This window comes from Muscardinus avellanarius, assembly GCF_963383645.1.
Source record: "Muscardinus avellanarius genome assembly, chromosome: 21".
Classification (NCBI taxonomy): Eukaryota; Metazoa; Chordata; class Mammalia; order Rodentia; family Gliridae; genus Muscardinus; species Muscardinus avellanarius.
The window spans coordinates 5,982,363-6,006,746 of NC_137807.1; the positions used below are offsets into that span (position 1 = coordinate 5,982,363).

Sequence of the window (24,384 nt, forward strand, 5' to 3'; positions counted from 1 at the left end):
GGGGACCAGAGTAGCCGCTCACCCACCACGGGGCTCCCGGGGAACTGCCTGGCACGGCCTGTGTCTGCCCTGCCTCATGCAGGTAAATCCGCTGAGCCCCTGGTGGTTTCTCTCCTTTTACAGCCTGGCGAGGCCCGTGGTCCTGTTCTGCTAGAACATGGCTAGGCTGGGCCTTGAACCCGTCTGGCTGCCGGGCCTGGGCTCTTCACCTCTGCAAGTGGTGTGCGCTGCACCCTGGACAGGAGGCCCTGGTGGACGGGCAGGGGCGGTGTGGGTGGGTGAGTGGAAGCCATGGTTGGAGGGATCTGAGTGGCTAGTCAAGCAACTCGGCGTATCCAAAGTATAGGAAGCCGGGCGTGGTGGCGCACGCTTGTAATCCCAGCGCTTGGGAGGCCGAGACAGGAGGATCACGTGGGTTCCAAGCCAGCCTCAGCTACTGAGTGAGGCTTTCAGCAACTTAGTGAGACCCTGTTTCCAAATAAAGTATAAAATAGGTCTGGGAGTATAGCCCGGAGGGAGAAAGCCCCTGGGTTCCACCCCCAGTACCACACACACACACAGTACAGGAAGCCAGGCGTGTTCTGTGCCCCAGGTGGGAGCAGGACTTGGGAATCAGCACCAGGTTCCCAGCAGAGCTTGCGATCCGCCGCCCTCTCCTCCCACAGCTCTCGCGCGGACACCAGGTGGCGCTCTCCTCCGTCACTTACGTGGGCTGCTCGCTGTCCGTGCTCTGCCTGGCCGCCACGCTGCTCACCTTTGCCGTGCTCTCGTGAGTGGCGCCCCCGCCCCGGCCCGGGAGCTTCGGCTGGACCCCATGGTGGATCCGCTCACCCTCGGGCGGGATGGCCCCTCCTGGGGCCTTTCTCCCGCCGGCTGCTGGGTGACCAGGAAAGGAGGGGGCTGGAGGGGGCACAGGCCTCAGCCAGCGGGGAGGACCTGGGGGGCCCCAGCCCAGGCACATAAGGAAATCTGGCGGAATCCGAGCCAGGCACTGGCTTCCCTCTGGCGGCCTCGCTCCCCGGCAACCCGGCCACACTGGGCGTGAGGTGGGCTCTGCGCGCCTAGCTGCGCCAAGGCCGAGGCACACACGTTTGAGTGGGACTGGCCCGGCCAGGAGCAGAGGAGCCAAGGCTTGAACAGCCACACGCACAGGGCGATCAAGAGCCCAGCTGCTCAGGGCAGGATGCTCTGTCTGAGGGCGGGCGTCTGTGCCTCCCAGCAGAGCCCTGCTGGACTGACCTCAGAGGAGCGGCAGGTGCGAAGGCCCTGGGGCTGGGACAGGCCAGCGGGGGCGGGGAGCAGAGAAGGGCTTGCTGAGCAAGGAGAGCAGGGAACCGGGACCAAGTGGCGGGCCATTCGGCCTGCGGAAGGAGCCGGGGTCCTGTCCAACAGCGCAGGGAGCCATTGCGGGCTTAAGCAGGGAGGGACGGCCCTGGGTTGGCTTCGTAAAGACCCCGCAGCCTCCCCTGGGAACGAGCAACGGGCCCCCAGCGGTGACCGGGAGTCTGGCCGGGGACCGCGTAGCCGGGGCTCAGCCGGCACTGGGCCGGGCCGCCTGCCCACCTCTGCCCGCAGCTCCGTGAACACCATCAGGAACCAGCGCTACCACATCCACGCCAACCTGTCCTGCGCCGTCCTGGTGGCGCAGGTACTGCTGCTCATCAGCTTCCACCTGAAGCCGGGCACGGTGAGTGGGCCCGGGCGCGGTGCTTGGTGCGGGAGGAGGCCGGCGCCGTGGCTGGCCAGCCCTGAGTCGCCGCAGGCAAAGCGCTCAGAGAGAGAAACGGAGCTGACTCCCCGGGAGGAGGGCGAGGCCACGGGGCCAGTGGAGGCCCGGGGCGGAGGCCGGGAGGCACTGCCCACCGGCCTCACAGCATCTCCGCCTGGCCCCCAGGTCCCGTGCCAGGTGCTGGCCACGCTGCTGCACTATTTCTTCCTCAGCGCCTTCGCCTGGATGCTGGTAGAGGGGCTGCACCTCTACAGCATGGTTGTCAGGGTCTTCGGCTCCGAGGACGGCAAGCACCTCTGCTACTACGGCATCGGCTGGGGTAGGTGGGCTGGCGGGGAGGAGAACTCCCCCGGCCAGTCCCGGCACGAATCCCGCCTCGTCTGGAAGTCTTGCGACGCTCCTGGCTCGGTTTGCCAGCCCGGTGATCTGTCCCCAGGACAGGGCTTCGGTTTTACTGATTTTCTCTCTTGCTTTTCTACGATCTGTCTCGTCTGCTCGCTCTGTCTTCTGCTTGCTCTTCTCTGCGTGTTAGGTGGAGAGTTCAAGCTATCAAAATCCTTCTTAAGCCGGGCGCGGTGGCGCACGCTCGTCATCCCGGCATTCGGGAGGCTGAGACAGGAGGCTCGCCGTTTGCGGACAGCCTCAGCTACTTAGTGAGGCCCTCCGCAACTCAGTGAGACCCTGTTTCAAAATAAAGAATAAAAAATAGAGCTGGGGGGTATCTCGGAGGTAGAATGCCCCGGGGTTCGATCTCCAGTACCGCACACACGCAAAACTCCTTTTGACCGCAGCCACAGGCAGGCATGCGCTCTCCTCCGCGTGCAGCTCTGGCTGCGTTCAGACATTTGGTTTGTCTTCATTTTCACTCATCTAAGCATGTTCTATTGTTCCATTTTTTGTTTTTATTTTTTGGTGGCACTGGGGTTCCTGGAAGCCCTTCTACCTCCGGGCTACACTCCCAGACCTATTTTTATAATTTTATTTGGAAACAGGGTCTCTTAAGCCAGCGCGTCTGGCTTCGAACCTGCGCGATCCTCCTGTCTCCGCCTCCCAAGCGCGGGGATGACAAGCGTGCGCCACCGCGCCCGGCCCTTTTTTCTCTTTTTATTGCTGCGTTGTAACCATACCTCTTGAAGTCGAGGTGACGAGGCATCCGTGCACACAGCCCGCGCCGAGCCCTCCCCGCTCCTGCCCTGCCTCCTTCCCCCTGTGCTCCGCGCGCCGAGCCGCTGAGGCGTCTCCCTGGCCAGGTCGCCTTCACTCCTCTGTGGTTTCCCCTCCTCGGTAGGAGCCCCTCCTCCGTCCAGTTTCTCCCCAGCTTCCGCACATGAGGGAGAACATCGACTTTTCACTTTCTGTGACCGGCTGATCTCACTCCACATAATGTTCTCCAGTTCCATCCATTTCCCTGCAAATGACATAATTTTGTTCTTCTTTATGGCTGAGTAAAGTTCCATTGTGTACATAGCCCATATGTTCTAATTTTTAAAAAATTTCTTCTTTGGCCCATTTATTATTTATGCATGTGCTGTCTGATTTTCACACATCTGCGAATTTCTTACGTTTTAAAATTTTTCTTCAACTGGATTCTAATTTTACTCCGTCACGGGGTGATTTGTGTGACTGCAGTCCTTTGAGGGGTCTGAAGTTTTTTCTTACGCCGTAGTGACAGCTGATCCTGAAGTCCTCCCTGACTCCCCCTCTGGGGTGCAGTTTCATGTTGGGGTGCGGCCGTGGGCAGGAGCGCGGGCCCTGGGACAGCAGGGCTCACCTGTCACCTCCCCTCAGCGCCCTCTGCACCGACATCTTGTCCTCTGCAAGGCTCTGCTGGCTGCTGGCTGGTTGCTCTGCAGTTTCCAGCAGTGGCCTAGGGCCACCTCACTCCACGGTTAGAGCTGGTTAACCCGGGCCCTTGGCAGGGCAGCTTTGGAGTCGGTCCTGGAGCTGTGGCCAGGACCCAGAGGGCCTCTTCTCTCTGTGCGACTCAGCATGGTTGTGCCCTTCTCGCAAAGGCCCCATTCTTTCTCCAGACCCTTGGGCTTGAACGCCTCATACTTTTCCAACTAAATCGAGACCCCATGGGGACCCGTTGGAATTCTAAACCCTGACAGCCTGCGTTTCCCCCTTGTAAAAAGTCCCCACCGTGCTTCTCCCAGGCCGGGGGACAGGACAGTGCCACTTCTTTGGGGACGACCTGCGTTCATTGTGCGGGCGCTGGGCAGGGTTCGTAGCTTCTGCCCATGGAGGGCAGCATCGGCAGCCTGCTGTGCCTGTTGGACCCCAGCTCTGAGCCGCGGCTGGATGAGGCAGGGGCTCGGCCTGCAGCCACCTCTCTCTGGAAAGGACTGGGAGTGAGAGGTGAGGGCCAGCCCTGGGCTGGCGGCCAGGAAGGAGCCTGTGGTGTCCACAGCCCTGTGAAGGCCGCCCTCCCGGGGCTGAGCGGGGAGGCCCATACTGTCTCAAGAACTGCAGGCTGTCCCTCTGTCTTCCTGAATTAGATTTTTTCCCCTGATAGAGTTAATTTGCTGCATTCTCTTAGAAAGATTTACAGAGTCTGAACATGTTTTTTTGTTTTTGTTTTGTGGTACTGGGGATGGAACCCAGGGGCACTCTGCCTCCAACCTACACTCCAAGCCCAGCCCTATTTTTATTCTGTATTTTGAAACAGGGTCTCACTGAGTTGCAGAGGGCCTCACTAAGTAGCTGAGGCTGTCCGCGAACCGCGGTCCTCCTGTCTCAGCCTCCCGAATGCTGGGATGACAGGCGTGCACCACCACGCCCGGCTCTGAACATGTAGTCTTGGTTGGTTCTGACATCTCACTAGATGTGGGTCTGCAGAGCATCCCACGCCTGTGGTCTGGAAGTCCTCTTCCCATAGACAGGCTGGTTGGCCGCACTCGCCCCTGCGCACCCCAGAGAGTCCTGGGGAGCACAGGCGCCTGATGCCGCCAAGGTCCAGCTGTGATCGGCACCCGGCATCTTTGCAACTGTTAAGCGAAGTGGTCTGGGCAAGGGGGACCTGCCGCCGGCTTCTGGTTTTCTTCACACCGATTTTATTTTCCTAGCCCTCGTTATGCAAGGAGCAGATAAAGCATGTTTATCTTGTGCTGTGAGTTGGCAAGTGTAATTTATTTGAGGATGGAGTGGAAGTAAATTATGTGTCCCTTGGGGCTTCTCTGGGGAGAGTGGCACCGGGCACGAGCAGCCTCCTCCCGGCTGCTGCCAGCCACGCGAGGCGCTTCCCACGGTCCGCACGGAGTCCTGTGCCCGCCTCTGCGCCTGCGGGATGGTCACACGATGCCTCTGCTCCCACTTCCCCTGAGGCCCGGTGAGTGTCCAGGGAGCCCCAGTCGGGTGACTGGCTGAGGATTTGGAAGACAGGAGAGCCAAATACCTAGCATTTTACTAGGGGTGTGTGTGTGTGTGTGTGTGTGTGTGTGTGTGTGTGTGTCCAGTCAAGCCAGCCTGAAGGAATGTTGTATTTGATCTGGACAACACTGGAGAAAAACGAGTTACTTGCCAAGAGGCTTTGCATGAAATTTCCAAGTTCTTTTGAAGAACAAGGAGGTCCAGGCACCCTGAGTTATATTCCTGCCTGACAACTTGGGCTGGAACTGCGTGGCTCCTAATACCAACGTGTGTGGTCCCGCAGGGCTCGCACTCTCCTGCCAGCAGCTCCGTCACTCCGCGGCCCCATCTATCTTCCTGTCACCTGCCCCATAATTAATTGCGTCAGGAGCCTGTGAACTGCGTCCTTCATCCCAACTGGGCTTGTTGGCCTTGGGCCCAAGTAAAGACGATCTGCAGGCAGCGGGAATCTCTCAACCTTGACCATTAATTAAAAAGGAGCTAGAGGCTGACCTGGAGGAGCAGAGGCCTCGCTGCAAGACGCTGCTGGCTGAGCCCCACGGAGACGGGCTTCTCCTGCAAGTTCACCCTGGCAGTAGGCCAGCCCGCAGGCGATTACCTGTTTTTGGAAACGCCAGGACCGTGCAGGAGCTGAGCCAGGGGTGGTGGAGGTCTCAGATTAACCATCCTTGAGGATGGCTGGTGGCCAGGTGCCGTGACAGGGCCTGGGAGGAGCAGGGGGGCAAGTAAAAGAGAATATATCCCCAGGGAGTGTGTGCGGACGCCGGGAGCCAGCATGAGGGCAAGCGTTCGCGAGTCTGTGCATCAGTGTGGCGGAGAGCGGCCTCTGAGCGCAGGCTCAGCAGGGGAGGAAATGTCATTCCATTTATTTCCCTCTATGGCAACTTAATCTCCTTTGTGAGTTCCCTTTCATCTGGGGGTAAAACCTAACCATCCTCCGTTCTGGGCCCCGCCGGGCTGACGGAACCTGCTCTGGCTCTCCTCAGGGTCCCCTCTTCTCATCTGCATCGTTTCTATCTCCTCCGCCACGGACAGTTACGGGACGAGCAGCAAGTAAGTGTGGTCTCCCTTCCAGCACCCGTTCCTGAGCTCGGGGGCTTCCAGGGCAAGGGCCCCGGGGGGCGGGGCGGCCCCACAGCCTCGGCCTTCACATCCGCCTGGGTGCAGGGCGCACAGCTTCTGGGTTCCAGCTGTAAGAAAGCCCTGGACCAGAGGGAGTGAGAAACAACCCTGGCTGTGCTCTCGCAACTGGTAAGAGGGTTGCCGCAGTGCCAGGAGGAGTGGCGGCTGCTGGGAGACTCTGATGAGGATTTCCTCATCCCTGTGCATTCTCAGAAGCACAGTTCTGGCCCTCCACCATTATGTGACCGTGCGGGTCTTTGTGGGGTGGCCAGCAAGTGCATAGTATACAGTAAGTGCCCAATAGTTATAGCTGAGTGAGTATTCAAAGGTACCAATACTGTAACCTGACGTGCACCGGGAGGTGGGCTGCGCCTGGTCACCAGGCTGAGGCACGTGAGGGCACAGGAGAAGGGTGTCCACGAGAAGAGAAAGCGCTGCACAGCCTCGGGCTCCTCCGGCTGAGGACGCACAGAACCGTGAGCTACCCCTCTCCACCCGCGCCCTCCCTCCTGGCTGCTGAAGCTCAGCGCTAGAGAAAGCAGCGTCCCTCTCGAGCGCGTCTCCAGGGCATCAACTGTTCTGTGTTGCCCAGGGCTCGCAGGTGCCAGCCACTTGATTTCAGCCTTGACCCGGCTCCAACATCAGCCTCTCTCCTGGCCCCATGCCTGAAGCCTGGCAGCAGGCCGGGTTGAGGGGTTCACTGGGTTTCTGGACAGGACAGGGAAGGGGGGACCTCAGGGACTTATGGTTGTGCGTGAAACAGTGGAAGCACAGACTTGTCCCTGTGGAATCCAAAGCCTGGCTTGGATGCGCCTTTGAGGGTCCTGGAGACCTGCTTAGCATTTTCTCTCACATAGAGGCCTCAGGAAAGGTGTCTCCTCTGGCCCTGGGCGTCTAGACATGAGCCTCAGACAGGGCTGTCTGTGGGGTGCCTCCTTGTGACGGCCACCTCTAGGGCCAGTGTTGGAAATGTGCAAGGACGCAGGTCCTGGCAGAGGTGTATGTGTTGATTTGGGTAATGAAATAAAACCCTACTTTAGATTTGGGCCAGACACTTCAAAGGTTACTGACACCAATCTGCAGTTCTGGAGAAACCTTTCCAAGATGGTGACACCGGAGCTCACCGTGGATTAAGAAGCGTTTGTGGGGATTAGGACTGCGGTTAGGACGGTGGCTGGGGGCCCAGCTGAGAGGCAGCCAGGCACAGCTGGACAGCGGCGGCGGCGGTGACTAATGTTCTGCTTCTCCCCACAGCTGCTGGCTGTCCCTGGGGAGTGGTGCCATCTGGGCCTTCGTGGCCCCTGCCCTGCTGGTGATCGTGGTAAGTTCCCGTCTGTGGGGTCAGAGCTGGGCTGGGGTGGGCAGCGGGTCTGAGGGTGGCCCCGGGCTCCTGAGGATGCATCCCAAGGGCCTGGCATCACGGCATTGCCGACCCCCAGCTCAGTTTCCTTGCCGTCCCCCAGAACGTGCAGGGTTCTCAAGCAGTCCAGCCCAGGCCCTCGGCGCTCCTGGCTGCAGCGCGGGCACAGAGACAGGCCCAGCGTTCTGCTGTGTACCCAGGCAGCCGCCCTGCTCACAGTGCCAGTACCCGGGCTGCACAGATGTTAGCAGCAGCCAGGCCCACATGAAATTTTGGTTACAGAGCTACCATGGCTGTCACTGCTGCAGTTCAACCAACCTTTCCCATAGAGCCCTGGGGTTGAGTTGCATCCTTTCTGATGGGCCAGCAGCCATCTCTGACCACGGCGGGCCCCTCACAGAGCTGGAGGAGAGGAGTACTGATTGGCCAGCCTCCACTGAGGCTGAAGGATAGGGATGTGCTGATTGGCCATCCTTTACTGAGGCTGGAGCAGAGGACTACTCTGATTGACCAGCCCTCAGTGAGGCTTAAGATGAAGAATGCTCTGACTGGCCATCCCTCACTGAGGCCAGAGGGGTTAGGAGTACTCCGATTGGCCAGCCTTTACTGAGGCTGAAGGAGAGGAATATTCTAACTGGCCAGGCCTCACTGAGACTGAAGGGGAGGAATATTGATTGGCTAGTCCAAAGTGAGGCAGGAGGAGAGGGCTACTCTGATTGGCCAGCCCTCACTGAGGCTAAGGAGAAGGATCTCTGATTGGTTAGCCCTCATAGAGGCTAGAGGAGAGGAATGTTCTAATTGGTCAGGACTCACTGAAGCTAAAGGAGAAAGATGCTCTGACTGGCCAGCCCTCATTAAGGCTGGAGGAGAGAGATGCTCTGATTGGCCAGGCTTGGGTACACTCTAAGCCTGGGGTTAGAGTTGGGTAGGGCTCAACCCACGCTGTGGCAGGTAGACTGCAGGGGGAGTCGGCTCCCTGAGAAGGCCCTCGGCACCGTGCTGAAGTGTCTCTCAGCAGCGTAAGGATGGCAGTGGCGCTCCGGGCAGTTTGTAGCACTGTCTGGGCAGCCTTACTTCTTTCCCTTTTAATACCACTGAGGACTCAGCCCAGGGCCGCATTGCTGGACCCCCAGGCGGCGAGGGCGGGCCTTCTGGGAATCCTGACCTGCTCCCTGGACCTTGGTCCCTTGGGGTCTGGGCTCCAGTTGCACCGGGTGGTGGTAGGGAATGGGAGTGTGCCAAGCCCACACGGGCCCTCGCATGCCCAACGGAGAGGGACAGAGGCTCCGGCTGACTCCCTGCGGCCATCCAAAGGGGGTCCCAGTGTGTCCCCATTTGTGGCCTCCCACCCACGGGCAAGAACAAAGGCTCCACTGTATAAGCATCTTCCTTTCAAAGATTCAGAGACGCCTTTGCATGCCCTGACCCTCCCTTGCACTAAAACTGCTGCTGGCAGAGATGGTCTCTTGGTCTGCTCTGTGCTGCTACAAGCCATCTGAGATACCGGAGACCAGGGGACTTACAAAGAACAGGAGCTCGCTTTCCCGCGGGAGGCTGGGAAGGGCAGGGTGAGGGCCATCCCGCTGTGTCTCAGGGCAGAGAGCAGGGTCAAAGGGACAGAGGAGGAGTGGCTAGTCTTCTCTTGACAGCATGAATCCATCCCCGAGGGCTGCGCTCCCATGACCCAATCACTTCCTAAATGGCCTGCTCTTAATACGGTTATAGTGGAAATCAAATGTGGACAGGAGATGGGAGGAAGAGGCCAACGTTTAAGCCGTAGCAGATGGTGCAGGGCAACCTGGGTGCAGGGGATGGTAGCTACTCCTGGCCCGATGCCGCCGGTGAGGTGCTCAGCATCCACCCAGAGGCCATCCATCCAGAGCCCTGCCCCGTCCGGGCTCAGCCTCTCTGCCTGTACCATCATGCAAACCCCAGCAGGCCTTCCTGGGTGTTTGCATGATGGTATTGGGAGACCAGGCAACTCTGCAGTGCCGGGTGGAGCGGGAGGGTCTGTCCAGCAGCCCGAGGGCAGGTCCCAGGGTTGCTTCTGATTGGCTTCTGTGGGTCCATGGGATGTGGCCAGCCGATGGGTCAGGCCTGCCTCACCTGACCCCTCGGGAGGTCAGCTCCTGGGCTCCGGGGGCTGGGCATGCGGGGGGTCACTGTGAGGAGGAGGGTGGCTAGAGCATGTTCTGTCCCCTCTCAGCTCTGCGCCCCGCCTCTGAGGATCTGGGCTTCCCCAAATGAGGCCCAAGGTACCAAGAGTAGCCGTCAGACTGTCCTCTTCAGACTACCTGTGGCTGTACGGAGGCTGTTGGGGGCCCTCCCCTCCCCTAGCAGAGTGCATGTCCTGAATCCACCTTCCCCTTCCCAGCTTCCTCTCACACACACCACTCAGGGACTGTGAGCCGAGCCTGTGCCAGGGCGGGATGGGGCGGGGCCAGGCAGGGCGGGGCGGGGCAGGTCAGGGCCAGGCAGGGCGGGATGGGGCGGGGCGGGGCGGGGAGGGGCGGGGCGGGGCAGGGCAGGGCAGGGCCAGGCCGGCTACTCTCTGCTTCCCTGACACACCTGTGCATCCGTGCTGGGCTCTGAAACTCAGGGAAGGGGAACGGTGTGCGGGCAGGGCCTCCTCTGAGGTTTCCCTGATAGTGCTGTGCAAATCCTCCAGCATGTCTCCAAGTGCCATGGGGCCAGGACTCCCGACGGAGGCCCGGCAGCGGTCCATGGAGGCCCTGACCCCTCTGATGGGTGTTGAGTCCTTCTTAGGCCCGGGGTACTGGTGCTGAGAGATGCCAACAGGGCTCTCCCCAGAGACCCACAGGCATTGACATCCCCTTTTGTCACCACTCCCCGAAGGGGACCCCAGCCCCGGCCAGGGCAGCGGTCGTGAACTCGCGATCCCGACGGCTCATCCATACATTTGCTCACGTGAAGGGTATCTGGTGACTTCCTGGAGAGGAGGGTCTTGGTGGCATCCGAAGCCGCCTCCTCAGCCTCCCTCCAAGCCCACACGTCATAAACATCATGAGTCCACCCCTCGGTCTCAGCCCCACTCCCTTCTCCAGCTGTCCAGCTGAGAGCCCGTCTGACTGGCCCCGTCCTGTGGCGCCGGCTGAGGCTGTGGGCTCCAGTGGTCATTAGGAAGGAATCCGAGGGAGATGCTGAAAGGCTGGGTCTGTTCCTTCTTCATTGAAATTCTGCTCAGCCACCCCCACGCCACACGAGCGCCGCAGCAGCTTCTTGGCTGAAGGGCTTCCAGAGGGACAGGAGGAGGGGACATCACCGCTGCTGCTGGCTGGGCATCACCCTGCACAGGGGTCCCGGCCGTCCCACGGCACCCGCCGGGCTCCCCTGCACTGCAGCGTGCTCCGAGGGCCGTGGGGTCATTCCTTTGTGACCTGCTGGCCACGCAGAAGGGGACCTTGGAAGCCTGGAGGCCAGCAGCTGGGCTGGATCCCACCTGGGGCCGCCCCTGCCCAGGGCTTGTATCTGTAGCTCAGTCCCTGTGGTGGCTCTGTGACTCCGAGGGACAGCTGCTCCCAGGGGCTGAGCCTCTGCCCGGGATGAGCAGTGAACATGCCCTGGCCAGGCCGGGAGGGCGCAGGCGTGTGGGTGATGGCATCTGCTCTGGGTGGTCCTCTCTGTGCCAGGAGGGGAGCCTGGTGGGCAGGGCTTCCACCCTGTGTGTTCACAAAAAGCATTGGCCACTCTTTTTCTCCCAGTTGCTTTTACTGTGGAGGCGACGCCTAGTCCTGGGCTGATGAGCTTCTCAGGCTGCTGTCCCGGGGCTGCCTGAGGACCATCACTCCCGAGCCCACCCCGGGACCTGAGTGTTGGAGGGAGGTCTCCATCCTCTTCCTCCTGGCTCCTGGGGTCCAGGAGGACCACTGCTCTGACAACCAAAGGTAGAGGCATGTTGAGAACAGACTGTGTGCCCTCTTAGACTCTCTGGCGGAGGACGGCTACTGGAGGGCTTGAGGGAGCTTTGAGGACTAAGGGAGGAAGGGGAGCCGCTTGTGTCCAGGCGAGGCGCTTGTCTCTGTTTCTCCATGGACAGACTCTCCAGGGCTGCGGGCCAGGCAGAGCCGCACTGTGCGGGCGTTTCCTGGGGAATTGAGTCAGGCATCTGACTCTGGCCGGTGGCAGCTGGGTTCTGAGGCTGGTCAGCCTGGATCCTTCTCTACCACTACTCCCGATGTGGGATGGGTGCCAGGGACTCATGCCCAGGCCTCCCAGGGTCACGTCACTACCTGCGGCCCGTGTCCCTCTCCAACCCTCATGGGCAAAGGCCCTCCAACCTGTCATGTCATGGAATCGCCTGGGGAGATTTAAAACTTCTGCCTGACCTTCACACCCCAGAGGTTTAGGGCTCACCGAACTTGCTTGCTTGCTTGATTTATTTATTTATGGTACTGGGGATTGAACCCAGAGGCATTCTACCTCTGAGCTATACCACCAGCCCGATTTTCTTTCTTTTTCTTTTTCTTTTTTGGTGGTACTGGGTGTAGAACCCAGGGGCTTTTCTACCTCTGGGCTATACTCCAAAACCTATTTTTTAAAAATCTTTATTAGGAAACAGAGTCTGACTAAGTTGCTGAGACCCTCACGAAGTAGCTGAGGCTGGCTTCAAACCTGTGTGATTCTCCTGTCTCAGCCTCCCAAGCATTGGGATTACAAGTGTGCGCCACCACGCCCGGCCCGTTTTCTTATTTAAAAACGGGTCTCGCTAGGTTGATGAGAGTCTCACTACTTTCCGAGGCTGTCCTCAAATCTGCAATCTTCCTGCCTTGGCCTCCCGAGTACTGGGATGACAGGAATGAGCCCCACGCCCAGCTCTGGACCTGCTTTACAAGCTCCCAGGTCATTCTAGAGGCAGCCGGCATGGGGGCCTGGGTGTCCTCCTGGGACATGAGAAGTAAGTGGGCAAGTCTAGAGCTGAAAGGAGGTGCAGGCAGCCCTAAAGGACCCCGGGGTCGAGGGCCGGGTCTGAAGTATGGCCTGTTAGCAGGCCCCCATCTACCGGGGGGCAGCCACATTTCGCCAGTCGGGAAATGTCTGTAGCTGCTTGCAGACTGCAGCTGCGGAGCTGAGCAGCCATGGCAGAGTCTGAGGCCTGCCAAGCTGGAGTTATTACTCCCTGGAGGCAGTTCTCCAGTCCGGGGCGCGCAGTGGAGGGTCTTGATGACTGGGGACATCTCGCGCGCCGCCTCTCCGGAGGATTGAGTGGCCCGTGCCCTCCGGAGTCACACCCTCATTTACCCGGAGGCCTCTGCCTTCCTTCCAAAAGCAGAAAGCAAGTTTCCGATGTCAAGCACAGCCTGACCCCATTTGTGTAAAATGTCGAAGGCCCCACGTGGCCCTCTGTGCGAGTGTGGAAGGATGCTGGGGAAGGCGGCTCGCTGGAGAAGGCTCGGGTTAGGGGAGTCTGTGTTTCAACATCACGTACGTCTAGAACACCCCTCTTCTGCCAATTTAATGTTAAGATCGTTTTGGAAAGGCGTGGTGGGGACCCTGTGGCTTCCGGTGTCCCAGCTGGGTCCATCCTGAAGGGGCAGGGCTCTAGAGGCAGTGAGGGGTCCCAGCAGGCCTGCTGGGCTTCCTGCTGAGGAGATAAGGGCAGAACCCAGCGCCAGAAACCACCGCCCTACCATCGCTACTCTTCCAGCCACACTCAGCCCACCGCCCTTCACAGAGGTTCTCCTGGACCGTGAAGAGGACGGAGGCTCACTCCCTGGCTATTGCAGGGTTCTTAATGCCCACGGGGCCGGCAGTTCCCTGGTGTCTGAGTCTGCTTCGCTGTTACTGCATCTCACGGGGCCAGGGGCTGAAACTGAGGGATGATTCCTTTACTATTTGGGAAAGCAAGATGAAGGTCTCAGTGGGGCTGGTCTCTTTGGAGTCTTCTCTTCCTGGCTTGTCAATGGCCAAAGGAGACATGTATCCTCCCCAGGGGTTGTAACCTCTGTGTGGGACCAACTATCCTATTTGATTAGGGGCCACCCTGGTGACCTCATTTTATTTATTTATTTATTTATTTATTTATTTATTTATTTATTTATTTTTGCGGGTCTGGGATGGAACCCAGGGGCATTCAACCTCTGAGCTACACCCCTGCCCTATTTTTTACTCTTTATTTTGAAGCAGGGTGTCACAGAGTTACGGAGTGCCTCACTAAGTAGCTGAGGCTGGCTACAAACCGCGATCCTCCTGTCTCAGCTTCCTGAATGCTGGGATTCCAAGCGTGCACCATCTGGCCGAGCTAGTGACCTCATTTTAACATGACCACCTCCTTAAAGAGCCTACCTAAAAATGCGGCTACATTCTGAGGCCGTGGGGTGAGGGCTTTAACATAAGTTTGCCATTTGGCCGGTAGCACCAGATTCTATAGAAGCTACGGCGCTGCACACCCACGCGACAGACAGCAGGGCACCTGGCTGTGCTGGCCTCTCCCAGGAGCAGAGTACACACCCGGGTCTAGGGAAGAAAGGAGTCTCTCTGGCTAGAAACCTCCTCTCCCCTGAGGAGGAGCCAGGATGCTACATGAATAGGTGCAAATAGAGACACAGACACCTAGACACAAAGGCACAGATACAAAGACACAGCTGCACAGACAGAGCTGCAGACTTAAAGACAGAGACAGATACCGACAGAACCCTGGGGATGCGTAGATACCGTAGATACCATTGCAAACATAAGTATAGATACAAAGATGGGAAGACAGAGGGAGAACCGCAAACATGGAGACAGGAGATACAGTCTCAGACAAACATAGATACAAAGATACACAGACGAAGACAGCACCGTGGAGACAGAGATACATACAGTTATAGGGCAGACACAGATCCATGGGAGAGAGAGACAATACAGACACAGAAATAAGTGTGTGTGTGTGTGAGTGAACTCTCTCCTCTGTGTGTGTGTGTGTGTGTGTGTGTGTGTGTGTGAGAGAGAGAGAGAGAGAGAGAGAGAGAGAGAGAGAGAAAGAGAAAGAAAGAAAGAAAGAAAGAAAGAAAGAAAGAAAGAAAGAAAGAAAAGAAAAGCCTCTCCTGGTGTGATGCTGCCGTACATCCCAGTGGTTTCCACAGCCTCCCAGGTGACCCTGAGCCTGGTAGAGAAGCAGCCAGGTCCAGCACCAGGGACGCCAGCCGCTATTCCTCCCTCCCCATGGAGGTCACCGTGTTCTTGTTCTTCCTGGTAATCATGCATGTGGGCTCTGCTTTACAGTTTGCCCACGTGTACATCTCTATTTTTTTTTTTCTGAAATGCAGCTGCATTTTTTTTTTTTTAATTTACATCGGCCATTAGCAGTTTATGGCTGCTCTGGGGGGCGATGCTGGCTGATGAGCTGCCCCCGACAGTCACCTCACACAGCTTCGCGCTCAGGCCCTGCTCCAGATCCTGGTGGAAGGCGGGCACAGCATACGCCCGGCCTGGAGCATTTTCATGAAATACGAGGCCGGTGTCCCTGCACCCGCCGGCTCCTGCTTCACTCTGCCGACGCAGGATCAGAGGCCACAGCGAGGGGCGCCTCCTCTCCTGAAGCCACGCGGGCAGGCGTGTCCCAAAACAGGCAGGGGGCACAGGCCTGCCAGTGAGCCAGACAGACCCACTCTGAAATAGAGGGGCAGATAAAACCCAAGGAAGGCTCTGCAGAAATGGGAAGAGGATGAATTAGAACACCTAATTACACGAGCCGCTCTGCTGCTACTACAGCTAGTGTGGTTCTTTCCTGCGCAACAGCCAGAAAATAACAAGGGCCCGGAATCTTGAGTCAGTCGCTCCTGGCCATCTCGGTCTGGGAACCCTTCACCAGGCCTGTCATCCTCTTGGAAGCTCCCGGGCAGAGACTCCTTTCACAGGGTCCAGATGTCACAGGACCTGGGCTCACTCCAAGCATCTGGGTCTGCCCGCGGCGGCCAGGCGGCCTCCCCCTCCCAGGCTCGAGGGCCCTGCCTGCCTGGTGAAATCTCTCCCTCCTGACCAAAGCCGCTGCCTGAGCACTGCACAGGAAATGAGCTCCCGTTATTTCCCCCTTTAATCTCATAATTGTTTGATATTAAATTTTAGTTGATTTTGTAACACTCAGGCTTTAGAAATTTAACGGAAAAGCTGAGGGAACATTCTTAATATGTGAACCAAGTGCCCCCGTGTCTGCTCCTCAGTTTCCTGGCTCTGGCCTCCCACAGAAGGCCTCCCTCACTTCTCGTGTGCCCCGGGGCCTCTGCAGAGAAGGGAGGCGTGCCCGCGTGCCCGCTGCTGGTGCCTCTGGCTCCCCGGCGCGGGAAGAGCAGGCTTGTCTGTGTCTCATCCACAGCGCCCGCGGTATAGACAGACACGGGAGCCAAACCGCTGTCCGCTGGGGTTTATCTGAGTTGGGTCCAGTTTCTGTCGTGACCGAGGAGGTCCAGCTTTTGCCAGGTGTGCACATGGAGGGGGTCTGAGTCCCTGATGTGGACAGAATGACTCGGCTAAGGGAGGACTCGGGGAAATCTCCCCCAAATGAGGAGGCTGCTGGAAGAATTATTTTGGAAAATAAAGAACCTCAGAATTTTAGAAATGAGCTGAAGGCGTATACATAGAAAAGCACTTTTTTTATTTTTCAAGAACACCACTGAGTCTCGGGGAGGGCTGCAGGCTCTGCGGCCCCTGCCCGTGCTCCGTGACAGGGTGTCCGGCTCTGCAGGCCAGGCTGGGCTTCCAGGCACAGGGCCGGCGGAGTGCCCTGTCCGCGGGCTCCAGGGTGAGGTGCTGGCCGCAGTGGCCACAGATCGGCTGCCCTTTCCTTCGTCACTGAGTTGAATAGGACGTGACTGTCTCTGGAGGCCGGCCAGCTGTCCCCCGCTGCCCGCTGCCCACGCAGCCGAATGTGGCTTTCTTGTCTGTGACAGTCGGTGGTGGGACATGCTCTTTCTGCAGCGCTGTGCCGGGCAGATAATGTGTCTGCTGCTTTTATCTTCCCGGACCTCGGGAGACGTCAATTCAGATGAGAGAATAAGGGCATATCGGGTGGGTGGGGTGGAGACACTGATCGGGAGAGCTGGGCCGCCCACCGGGCACCGAGACTGCCAGGGAGGCCCAGGCGCCAAACGGGAAGTGGCCGTTAGGGCTCCGCTCACCTCCTGCTGTAATAAACAAGAGTGACAGCCGGATGGGGTGCCGGCGCCCACCCGGCCGCTCTCCCCTGGAACAGAGGCCGTGGTGCCGGAGCCTTGGCAGACTGGGAGCCGTCTCTTGCGGAGCCTTCAGCAGGTGCTCCTGTTGGATTATGGGAGCTGTGGTAGGGGGCTGGGAGTAAGCAAAGTCCCAGAGGGGGATGTGTCTCCCAGACTCCAAGATAAGTTCAGCTTAGCAGAGGAGCCTCAGAAAGGCCCACAGCACAGTGTCCTGGACTGGCCACCACCTAACTGTGTGGCTGGGGTGGGAACCAGCCGCGCTGCCACCCCCAGGGACTGCCACAGGCAGGCACAGGCCGGCGCTGCCCATGGGCCAGGAGGGGGAGCTTTGTCATTGCTGGAGGGGCATATGGAGGATTTTAGCCTGCAGCTGCTCCCCAGATGTGTCTATGATTTCAGAATTTTTAAAAATCCAGGGGTCTGGCCACAGCAAGCCTCCCCCCAAGCCCATCTCTGGACCCTGCAGCAAAAGGAACCTGGGGCTCCCCTCCCCTCACTGTCCCTGGGGGCCCCTCCTGCTCAGGACCCTGGAGAGCAGCTTGGGAGAGGGAGTGGGTGTGCTGAAGCCTCCAGCAGAGACCCAAGTGCCTGCCAGCCAGCGGGTCCCAAAGGGGTCCCTGGTAGGTCCCAGGGGGTCTCCCAGCAGGTCCTTCTACCAGGAGGGTTTATGGGTGAGATGGGGCCCCACCATTATGGCTTCCAAGCATCACACAGCCCAAGGCCTGGGGCGAGGGAAAGGAGCCAGGGTCAGGCCCTGTGCTGGGGCTGGGCAGGTGGAACTTATGTTTTTCCACAATCTGATTGCGCGGGGACACTTTATTCCATCTCACCAAACGGGGATCTGAGGTCCCGCGGCCCTGGGTAATGGGCCGGGGTCAGGTGGAGTATGTAAGCGGGAGGTCAACTTGGAGCCCAGAGCCACCTGAGCCTGAAGACTCCGCTCCCCTGCTCCCGCCGTGGTGTGCTCCAGAGTGTGAGAACCTGTCCCTGCTGTCTCTTCTCGGAGGTCATGAGCTCGGGCGGGCAGGCTCCCGTGTGCTCTGTGCTGCCAAATGCCTGATGATTGGGGTTTGACTCATCCTGGCGAGCGGGGTGTAGTAGCACACGCCCATAATCCTGGTACTTGGAAGGCTGAGGCAGGAGGACTGCAGGTTCACTGCCAGCCTCAGTGACTTAGTGAAACCCTGTTTCAAAATAAAAAATAAAATGGCCTAGAGGTATAGCTTAGAGGTAGAATGGCCCTGGGTTCAATCCCCTAGTACACACGCACACATGTCCCAGCGATGGGCTCAAAGGATGGCCATGAGTGGACTCGGATGTCCTGCACCTGCCACCGGGCTCCTCACGTGTCTCCCACTGCTCCCTGCAGGTCAACCTCGGCATCCTCATCGCGGTTACCAGGGTCATCTCCCAGATCAGTGCAGACAAATACAAGGTGCACGGAGACCCCAGCGCCTTCAAGTAAGTTGACCTCGCTGTCCACAGCGCCCGAGCCCGCAGAGGCAGCCACACTGGCCTCTGGTGGCGGTCGTCCAGTCTCAGCTTGCCTGGTGGCCCTGTGACCCCATGGCAGGCCGCCTTCATGCCCTTGCTGGGTTCCTTACTCTACCCAGTGACTCAGGACACTGTCCCAGCACAGCCCGCGGCCCTCAGTGTATAACACAGGGTCTGGCAGACATCGCCGCGACTGCTCCACCCAGGCAGAGAGGCGGCTGGGGCGGCAGGAAAGGTTTGGTGGGCAGCCCCGCCCTTTGCTGGATCCTGAGCTGTTTAGCTCCTTCCCCACCATAGAGTGGGGGTGATAACAAGACCCTCTTCATGGGTCTGCCACGTGGAGGAAGATCCCAGAGGGGCAGAGATCCTACCGAGGGTCCAGAGCTTGCACCCCTGCCTTGCGGGAGCTGCAGGTGACCCCAGCGGAGGACCAGCGCCCCCTCCTGGTAGCAGAGCGGCCACAGCAGGAGTTCAGTCCACGGGAGAGCCCCTCTCTCCTGCTCTGGTGGACCTGGGCCTGGAGGACGGTGACTGCTGGGCCAGTGCTGCTGGGGTGGGGTCCCCGCAGACTCCTGGGCCCAAGTCCCTTGGTCCACCCTGATGCTGGGGTCCTACCCCAGGGTTTTGTAATCACAGGGCCTGGCTACAGCCCGGGGACATTCTGTGAGTGGCTTTAGCTATAGTGTATCTTTTCTGACTGAGAGCAGAAGCCATAAACCAGCCGGCAGCAAATCGATGAGATGATTATACCATAAGAAATCCAAACACTGTAAATTAACCTGACAGGCGGCTGCAGCCTCTTGGGCTCCTTCGGCCCCTGGAACCTTTGAGGCTGTGCCGGGATCAGGAGCCATTTCCTTCCCTCCCCGTTGGGAGAGAGGGCTGCCGTAGGACTGGCCTGTCCTCGCCCTCACCCGCCACGTGCTGGTCAGGAGCCGCTGGCTCTTCCTCCAGCATCTTCAGCCCCCAGGGCCCCTCATGTTCAAGGCCTGCAGCGCTGGCCCAGCCCCAGCCTCCAGCAGAGACTGTATCCAGGCCCAGGCCTGTGTGTGCCAGCAGGGTCGTGGCTCCTGCAGAGGGCACTGGGCGCAGCCGCCACCCCGCCACCCTCGGCTCCTCTAAGGCCAAGTCTGACCCAGGCCAGGTCCTCAGCCTCCTCCAGCATCGGCCCATCTCCTCAACCCCACTTGGCTCCCAGGCCGCCGAGGCAGGGCGGCCAGCAGGAAGGGGGCACAGCGTCCGGGGAGGCTCCAGGCGCAGCCCGGGGGCATTCGTGAGCCCAGGGGCTTATTAAGGGAGCAAGAGGCCACACCTGCCCCAGGGCCCTACCCGGGTTGGCCCGCTCCTTAAGTTCGAAGCCAGCCTCAGCTACTTAGTGAGGCTCTCAGCAACTTAGTGAGACCCTGTTTCCAAATAAAATAAAAATAGGTCTGGGAGCATAGCCCAGAGGTAGAAAGCCTCTGGGTTCCACCCCCAGTACCACCCAAAAAAACCCACAAAACACCTGTATTCGCTGATCACAATTCCAAACTCAGCACTTTCAAGTGAGATCTGGAACCCAGGGCGGGCAGCAAGGGTGGGAAAGCCCTGGAGATGTGCGTGGGAGTGGAGGCGTGCCAGGCCTGAGCGCCGTGCCTAGCCCTGTCCTGGCAGAGCCCCAGGGGCCGCGGCATTGGGAGGAAGCGGGCCTCGCGGTGCCCACCTGCCCAGGGCCGCCTCTGGGATCATAGTCCCTTCTTTGCTGTGTTGGCCAAGGCAACAATGCTGGCGCCCTGCCCACGCTAACGGCCCTCAGAGAGCGCAACTAGATGTGCGTCTAGTTGTCAGGACAAACAAACTGTCACCGTAACGAGGGCAGCAACGTGATGCCAATTTCTCAGCAGCTGCTCCTTCCCAATACGTCTTCTCTGGGATCTAACGACTGCGGCTGGATAACGCATGGCGCTGGGGTTTCCAGGGACAGGAGTTTTAGTCCTATCCTGTCAACATTCTGAGAACAGGGCTGCGGCTCCCTGACGCGGTGAAACAGTCCTCGTTTACGAATCTGCCGCAGGAGCCATGAGTGCCGGGATCCCGGGCTTCTGACGCCGGCTCGCTGCGGCCATGTTCGCCTCCTCCTGGGGCCGCTGTGCCCCTGTGTGGCTCTCCTGCACGCCCACCCGCATGGATTCATTTGTTCAGCGGTGACTGTCGAAGGCCTCCGAGTCCTGGCACAGCGCTGCACTTCGGGGCCGCAGAGACAAAAGGCGAAGTCCGGCCCTTAGGGACCGCACAGCCTGGAAGGGAGGCGGACTCAGCCACTTGCCAAGTACAGGGGTAAATTAAGGCATGTCGCAGTGGCTGCGCTGGGCAACAGGGTCCTTGTTCCCTGGGCTTTCTCTAAAGCTCAGATGCTGAGGACCCCACCCCTACTGAGGAAACCCCAGCTTTGCAGAAGCAAGGAGGGTACCATGACTTCCTGCATCTCAGAAACGGTGGTTGGCCTGAGAGTGGCCAGGGTACAGCTGGCTCCCGGCACCCAAGGCCGGCTAGGTGGAGCAGAGACAGTGCTCCATGGGAGAGGGGCTCCCTTGCAGGGCTGTGAGGAGCAGAACCGACCCCAGAATCTAGGTGCAGTAAAGCCACAGACCAGGACAGCCAGCAAGGTCTGAGGGGATGCCGCGATGGCCTGGTGGGACCCCAGCAAGAGCTTTAGTCCAAAGACTCTCTCTGATTGGCCGGCACAAGTCACATGTCCCTTTCTGCACAGGGACAGTGCGGCAACCTGATTGGCTGTTTCAGTGAGATCACAGCCAATGAGGAAAGGGCTGGGCAATGGGGAAGGAATGGGGTTTGAGTGCGGGAGGGCAGATGCTGGCAGGAGGAGAGGTCAGTGGAGTCGGGTGGGTGCTGAAACTGGCCAGGGGCCGGGCATCTGCAGATGGTGAGACCTGCCAGTTCATCCATCGTGGGAGCTGCGGGCCCTCCGTTTTCTTATCTGTAAAATGGGGTCACTATGCCTACTGTCTGGCCTGCATCAGGGGCCTGTGGCCTCTAAGACATAGAAACACGTGCTATGGACCTTGTGCGGGAGAGGACAGGGCTCAGGTTGGCACACGGTGCACAGAGTGTCCTTTAGTGCCTCCTCCGCGCCGTGTCCATGCATGTGGCCAGCCAGCGCCGCCCCTGAGACCGCACCATCCCGTCACACGGGCTCTGGTGTCTGCAGGACTCAGACAGGCAGCAGAGGACACACAGCCACAGCCCAGGGGGCCCGGAGAAATAGCAGCAGCTGTTGCATCTCACTATGAGCCTGGGTCTTTTTAGATTATGTCAAGAAGCGTTAGTCTCTGGCTCCAGCCCTTTCCTGACCTCCCTCGGCCCCCAGGAGTCCTGGGCTGCCCTGCTTCAGCCCAGTCTCGCCTGCTACCTCATCCTGGTTCCCTCCTGGCTCAGCCCAGAGGCACTCCCTCCCTGGATAGGCTGCCTCTCCTCGAGACTCCAGGCTGCACGAGGCTGTGTGGCAATGAGAGAGCGGAGCAGCTGACGCGTCCCTCCTGCCCAGGTGAAAACACTCCGGCCCATACCAGCCACGAGCCTCGCCGGGCTCGCCTGCAGGCACCTGGCCGGGTCCGGCTCCCGGCAGGCTGTGCTCGCCCGGGCAGAACCTCGCAGCGCGCCGCCCGCCTATTCACAGCTGGACCGTCGCTGTTTCTCCTCCAGGTTGACAGCAAAGGCCGTGGCGGTGCTGCTGCCCATCCTGGGCACCTCGTGGGTGTTCGGCGTGCTTGCCGTCAACGACCGCGCCCTGGTCTTCCAGTACATGTTTGCAACACTCAACTCCTTGCAGGTAGAGCTCGCTGGGACCCTTGGGAAGGCCAGAGGCCGTGGGCACACCAACAGCAGGTGTGCATGGGGCGGGTGGGGAGCACAGGGCAGTTCCAGTACACGGGAGACTTCTGGGGACCCTGAGGGCCTGGTCCTGCCAGCGCTGGGTCTAGGCTGCCCCTCGGGCATTGCATGGACGCCGGGCCCCAGGGTGCAGAATCACGGCCAGGCCTGCTGTGCGCACACCAGGGCCGCTCCCAGGGTGTGGGCAGGCAAGGGTTCGTGGCAGCCTGCACACGGCTCTAATGCCTTTCCTTCCTCTCCCCCAGGGCCTGTTCATTTTCCTCTTTCACTGTCTCCTGAACTCAGAGGTATGCCCCTTCTTCCTCCTGACAGTGGGAAGCGGGCTTTTGTTTTCTGAGAGGGCCAGAGAGCAGGACGGGGGCCCTGCCAGGCTGCTGTCTGGGAATGCCAGCCTGAGCCACCTTGCCAGGGGCAACAGGCTCAGCCCCGGAGCTATCGCCTCCGAGACGGATCCTGGCACCGACTCTAAGTGGGAGAGTTTTGGGATTTTGCCCTCTGTCGTATGTGGGGTGTCCTAGAGACCGCTTCCAGGAACCTCTGCTTGATCTCTCAGCCTCTGAAGTTGCTGCAGTTCTAACGGGGCCTTTCCTTCTGCTTTCAAAGGTGAGGGCTGCCTTCAAGCACAAAACCAAGGTCTGGTCCCTGGCCAGCAGCTCCGTCCGCAACCCCAGCACGAAGCCCTTCGGCTCCGACATCGTGAGTACAGTGTGTGTCTCGTCTTGCCCCCTGCGCCTGCTCACCGAGCCTGTTCTGAGGGCCTGGCACCGTCGCCCACACTAGCCCAGAGCCCTCGTTCCTGGCGCTGCGGGTCCCCTGCCATCCCCTCCTCCCCGGGGTCGCACCGAGCTCTCTGCCCTCTGCGCCGCTGGGAACAGATGCTTTGATGCACTCGGGTTCTTGCTTAGAGGTCTCCCTCTTGGACCTCACTTTTTAAAGTTGTGCCATCTCTGTGCCGCGTTCCCGCCACTGCTGGCAAGTGTGGTCCACCCCTCTGCTTACTGGCCGCCCCTTAGACCACGTGCCCTGGCGTCTTTTGCCACCCCAACGCCATGACCCCAACAGTACCGGCAAGTGGTATGCTCGGTGAAGGGAAGTCAGGGGAGCGTGTGAGCCACGGATAGACAGTGTGCTCGGGTTCACACGGAGCCTGGGCCCAGCGGGGCAGGGGGGACCGTGCCTGAGCTCTGGTCTGGTCTCAGGGTGTCCAGGCCCCTATTTCTAGGGGAACAGTCGGGCCCTGGCGTCCTTGCCCCGCGGCTGGCTGCCTGGAGGCTTCTGCGCGTGCATGCGATCTGGGTTTTCCTCTTGGGAACGGCCCTCAGCCCTTGCTCCGTGGTGGTTTGCAGGTGAACGGGACCCGGCCAGGTACGGCCTCCACCAAGCTCAGCCCCTGGGACAAGAGCAGCCTCTCTGTGCCCCGCGTGGACCTGTTGGCCGTGTGAGAAGGGGAGGCTGCTGGCCGGGCCACCGCGTCCCCAGCGCTCTCCTCCGCGTGTTCTGGACGTGATGTCATAGCCCCTACCTGTGACTGCACAGCCCAGCGCCCGCACAGCCCCGCAGCCTGACACTGACGTGTGGCCAGAGATAGCGTGGCCCTCCTGTCCCGGTGTGCCTGAGGGCCAGCTGCCCTCCATGGACCTCCCTTGTCACTGTGCACAGAGCACAGACTCAGCCAGGCCACAGCTCCAGGAGGGTCTTGTCTCTGCCTCAGGGGAGACTCAGGACCCAAAGAGTCCTGGAGGGGTCTTTAAGGCCCCCACGAGTCCCCGGGGGTCAGTAGAGACGGCTAGGGGTTGAGAGGAAGAGGGTGGGGGCATTCTGGGTCTGCCGATTCTACCCAGCTCCACCCAACAGCAAGCTAGACCCAAGCAGAACGCACAGCAAGGGCCCCCTCGCACCCTAGCTGCGCGGTCAGGTCCCGGGCCTCTGCCCACGCCAGGGGTTTGGGCTGGAATCACCGGCCGCCCCCGTGAGCGGGCCACATTGGTCTCTTCTGTGGGGCGGATGCCTCAGCCTGGTAGTCCAGGCTTTGAGGTCTCTGATGGCGCCTTTGCTTGGGGTCAGCCTCTCTGCCTGTTTTCTGTGAAGTGTTCCTCTTTGAATGCAAGGTCGGCCTTAAAATACCATCTTCCCAGTGGGAGCCTTCTTTATAACTGCTCATAAGCCCTGCCGGAGCTGACCGCCTCCGCCACATCCCCCGGCGTCCCCAGCTCGCCCCTGGTCTTCTAGGCGTAGCTAGGGATCCT

The 24,384-nt window shown here is 59.8% G+C and overlaps 1 protein-coding gene across 1 annotated transcript in view; it reads left to right on the forward strand.

The window, feature by feature from the left end:
* Window positions 1-23,580, forward strand: part of ADGRD1 (adhesion G protein-coupled receptor D1) — a gene marked incomplete at both ends in the record, with an annotated part of 84,075 nt that extends 60,495 nt beyond the window's left edge. The window contains 10 exons of the mRNA XM_080717749.1: window positions 666-769; window positions 1,576-1,687; window positions 1,895-2,048; window positions 6,085-6,151; window positions 7,475-7,541; window positions 18,123-18,214; window positions 21,950-22,076; window positions 22,384-22,425; window positions 22,742-22,834; window positions 23,485-23,580. Coding sequence (XP_080573875.1) covers window positions 666-769; window positions 1,576-1,687; window positions 1,895-2,048; window positions 6,085-6,151; window positions 7,475-7,541; window positions 18,123-18,214; window positions 21,950-22,076; window positions 22,384-22,425; window positions 22,742-22,834; window positions 23,485-23,580 — 954 coding nt within the window. The remainder of the gene's footprint in view (window positions 1-665; window positions 770-1,575; window positions 1,688-1,894; window positions 2,049-6,084; window positions 6,152-7,474; window positions 7,542-18,122; window positions 18,215-21,949; window positions 22,077-22,383; window positions 22,426-22,741; window positions 22,835-23,484) is intronic.
* Between the last annotated feature and the right edge of the window lie 804 nt (window positions 23,581-24,384).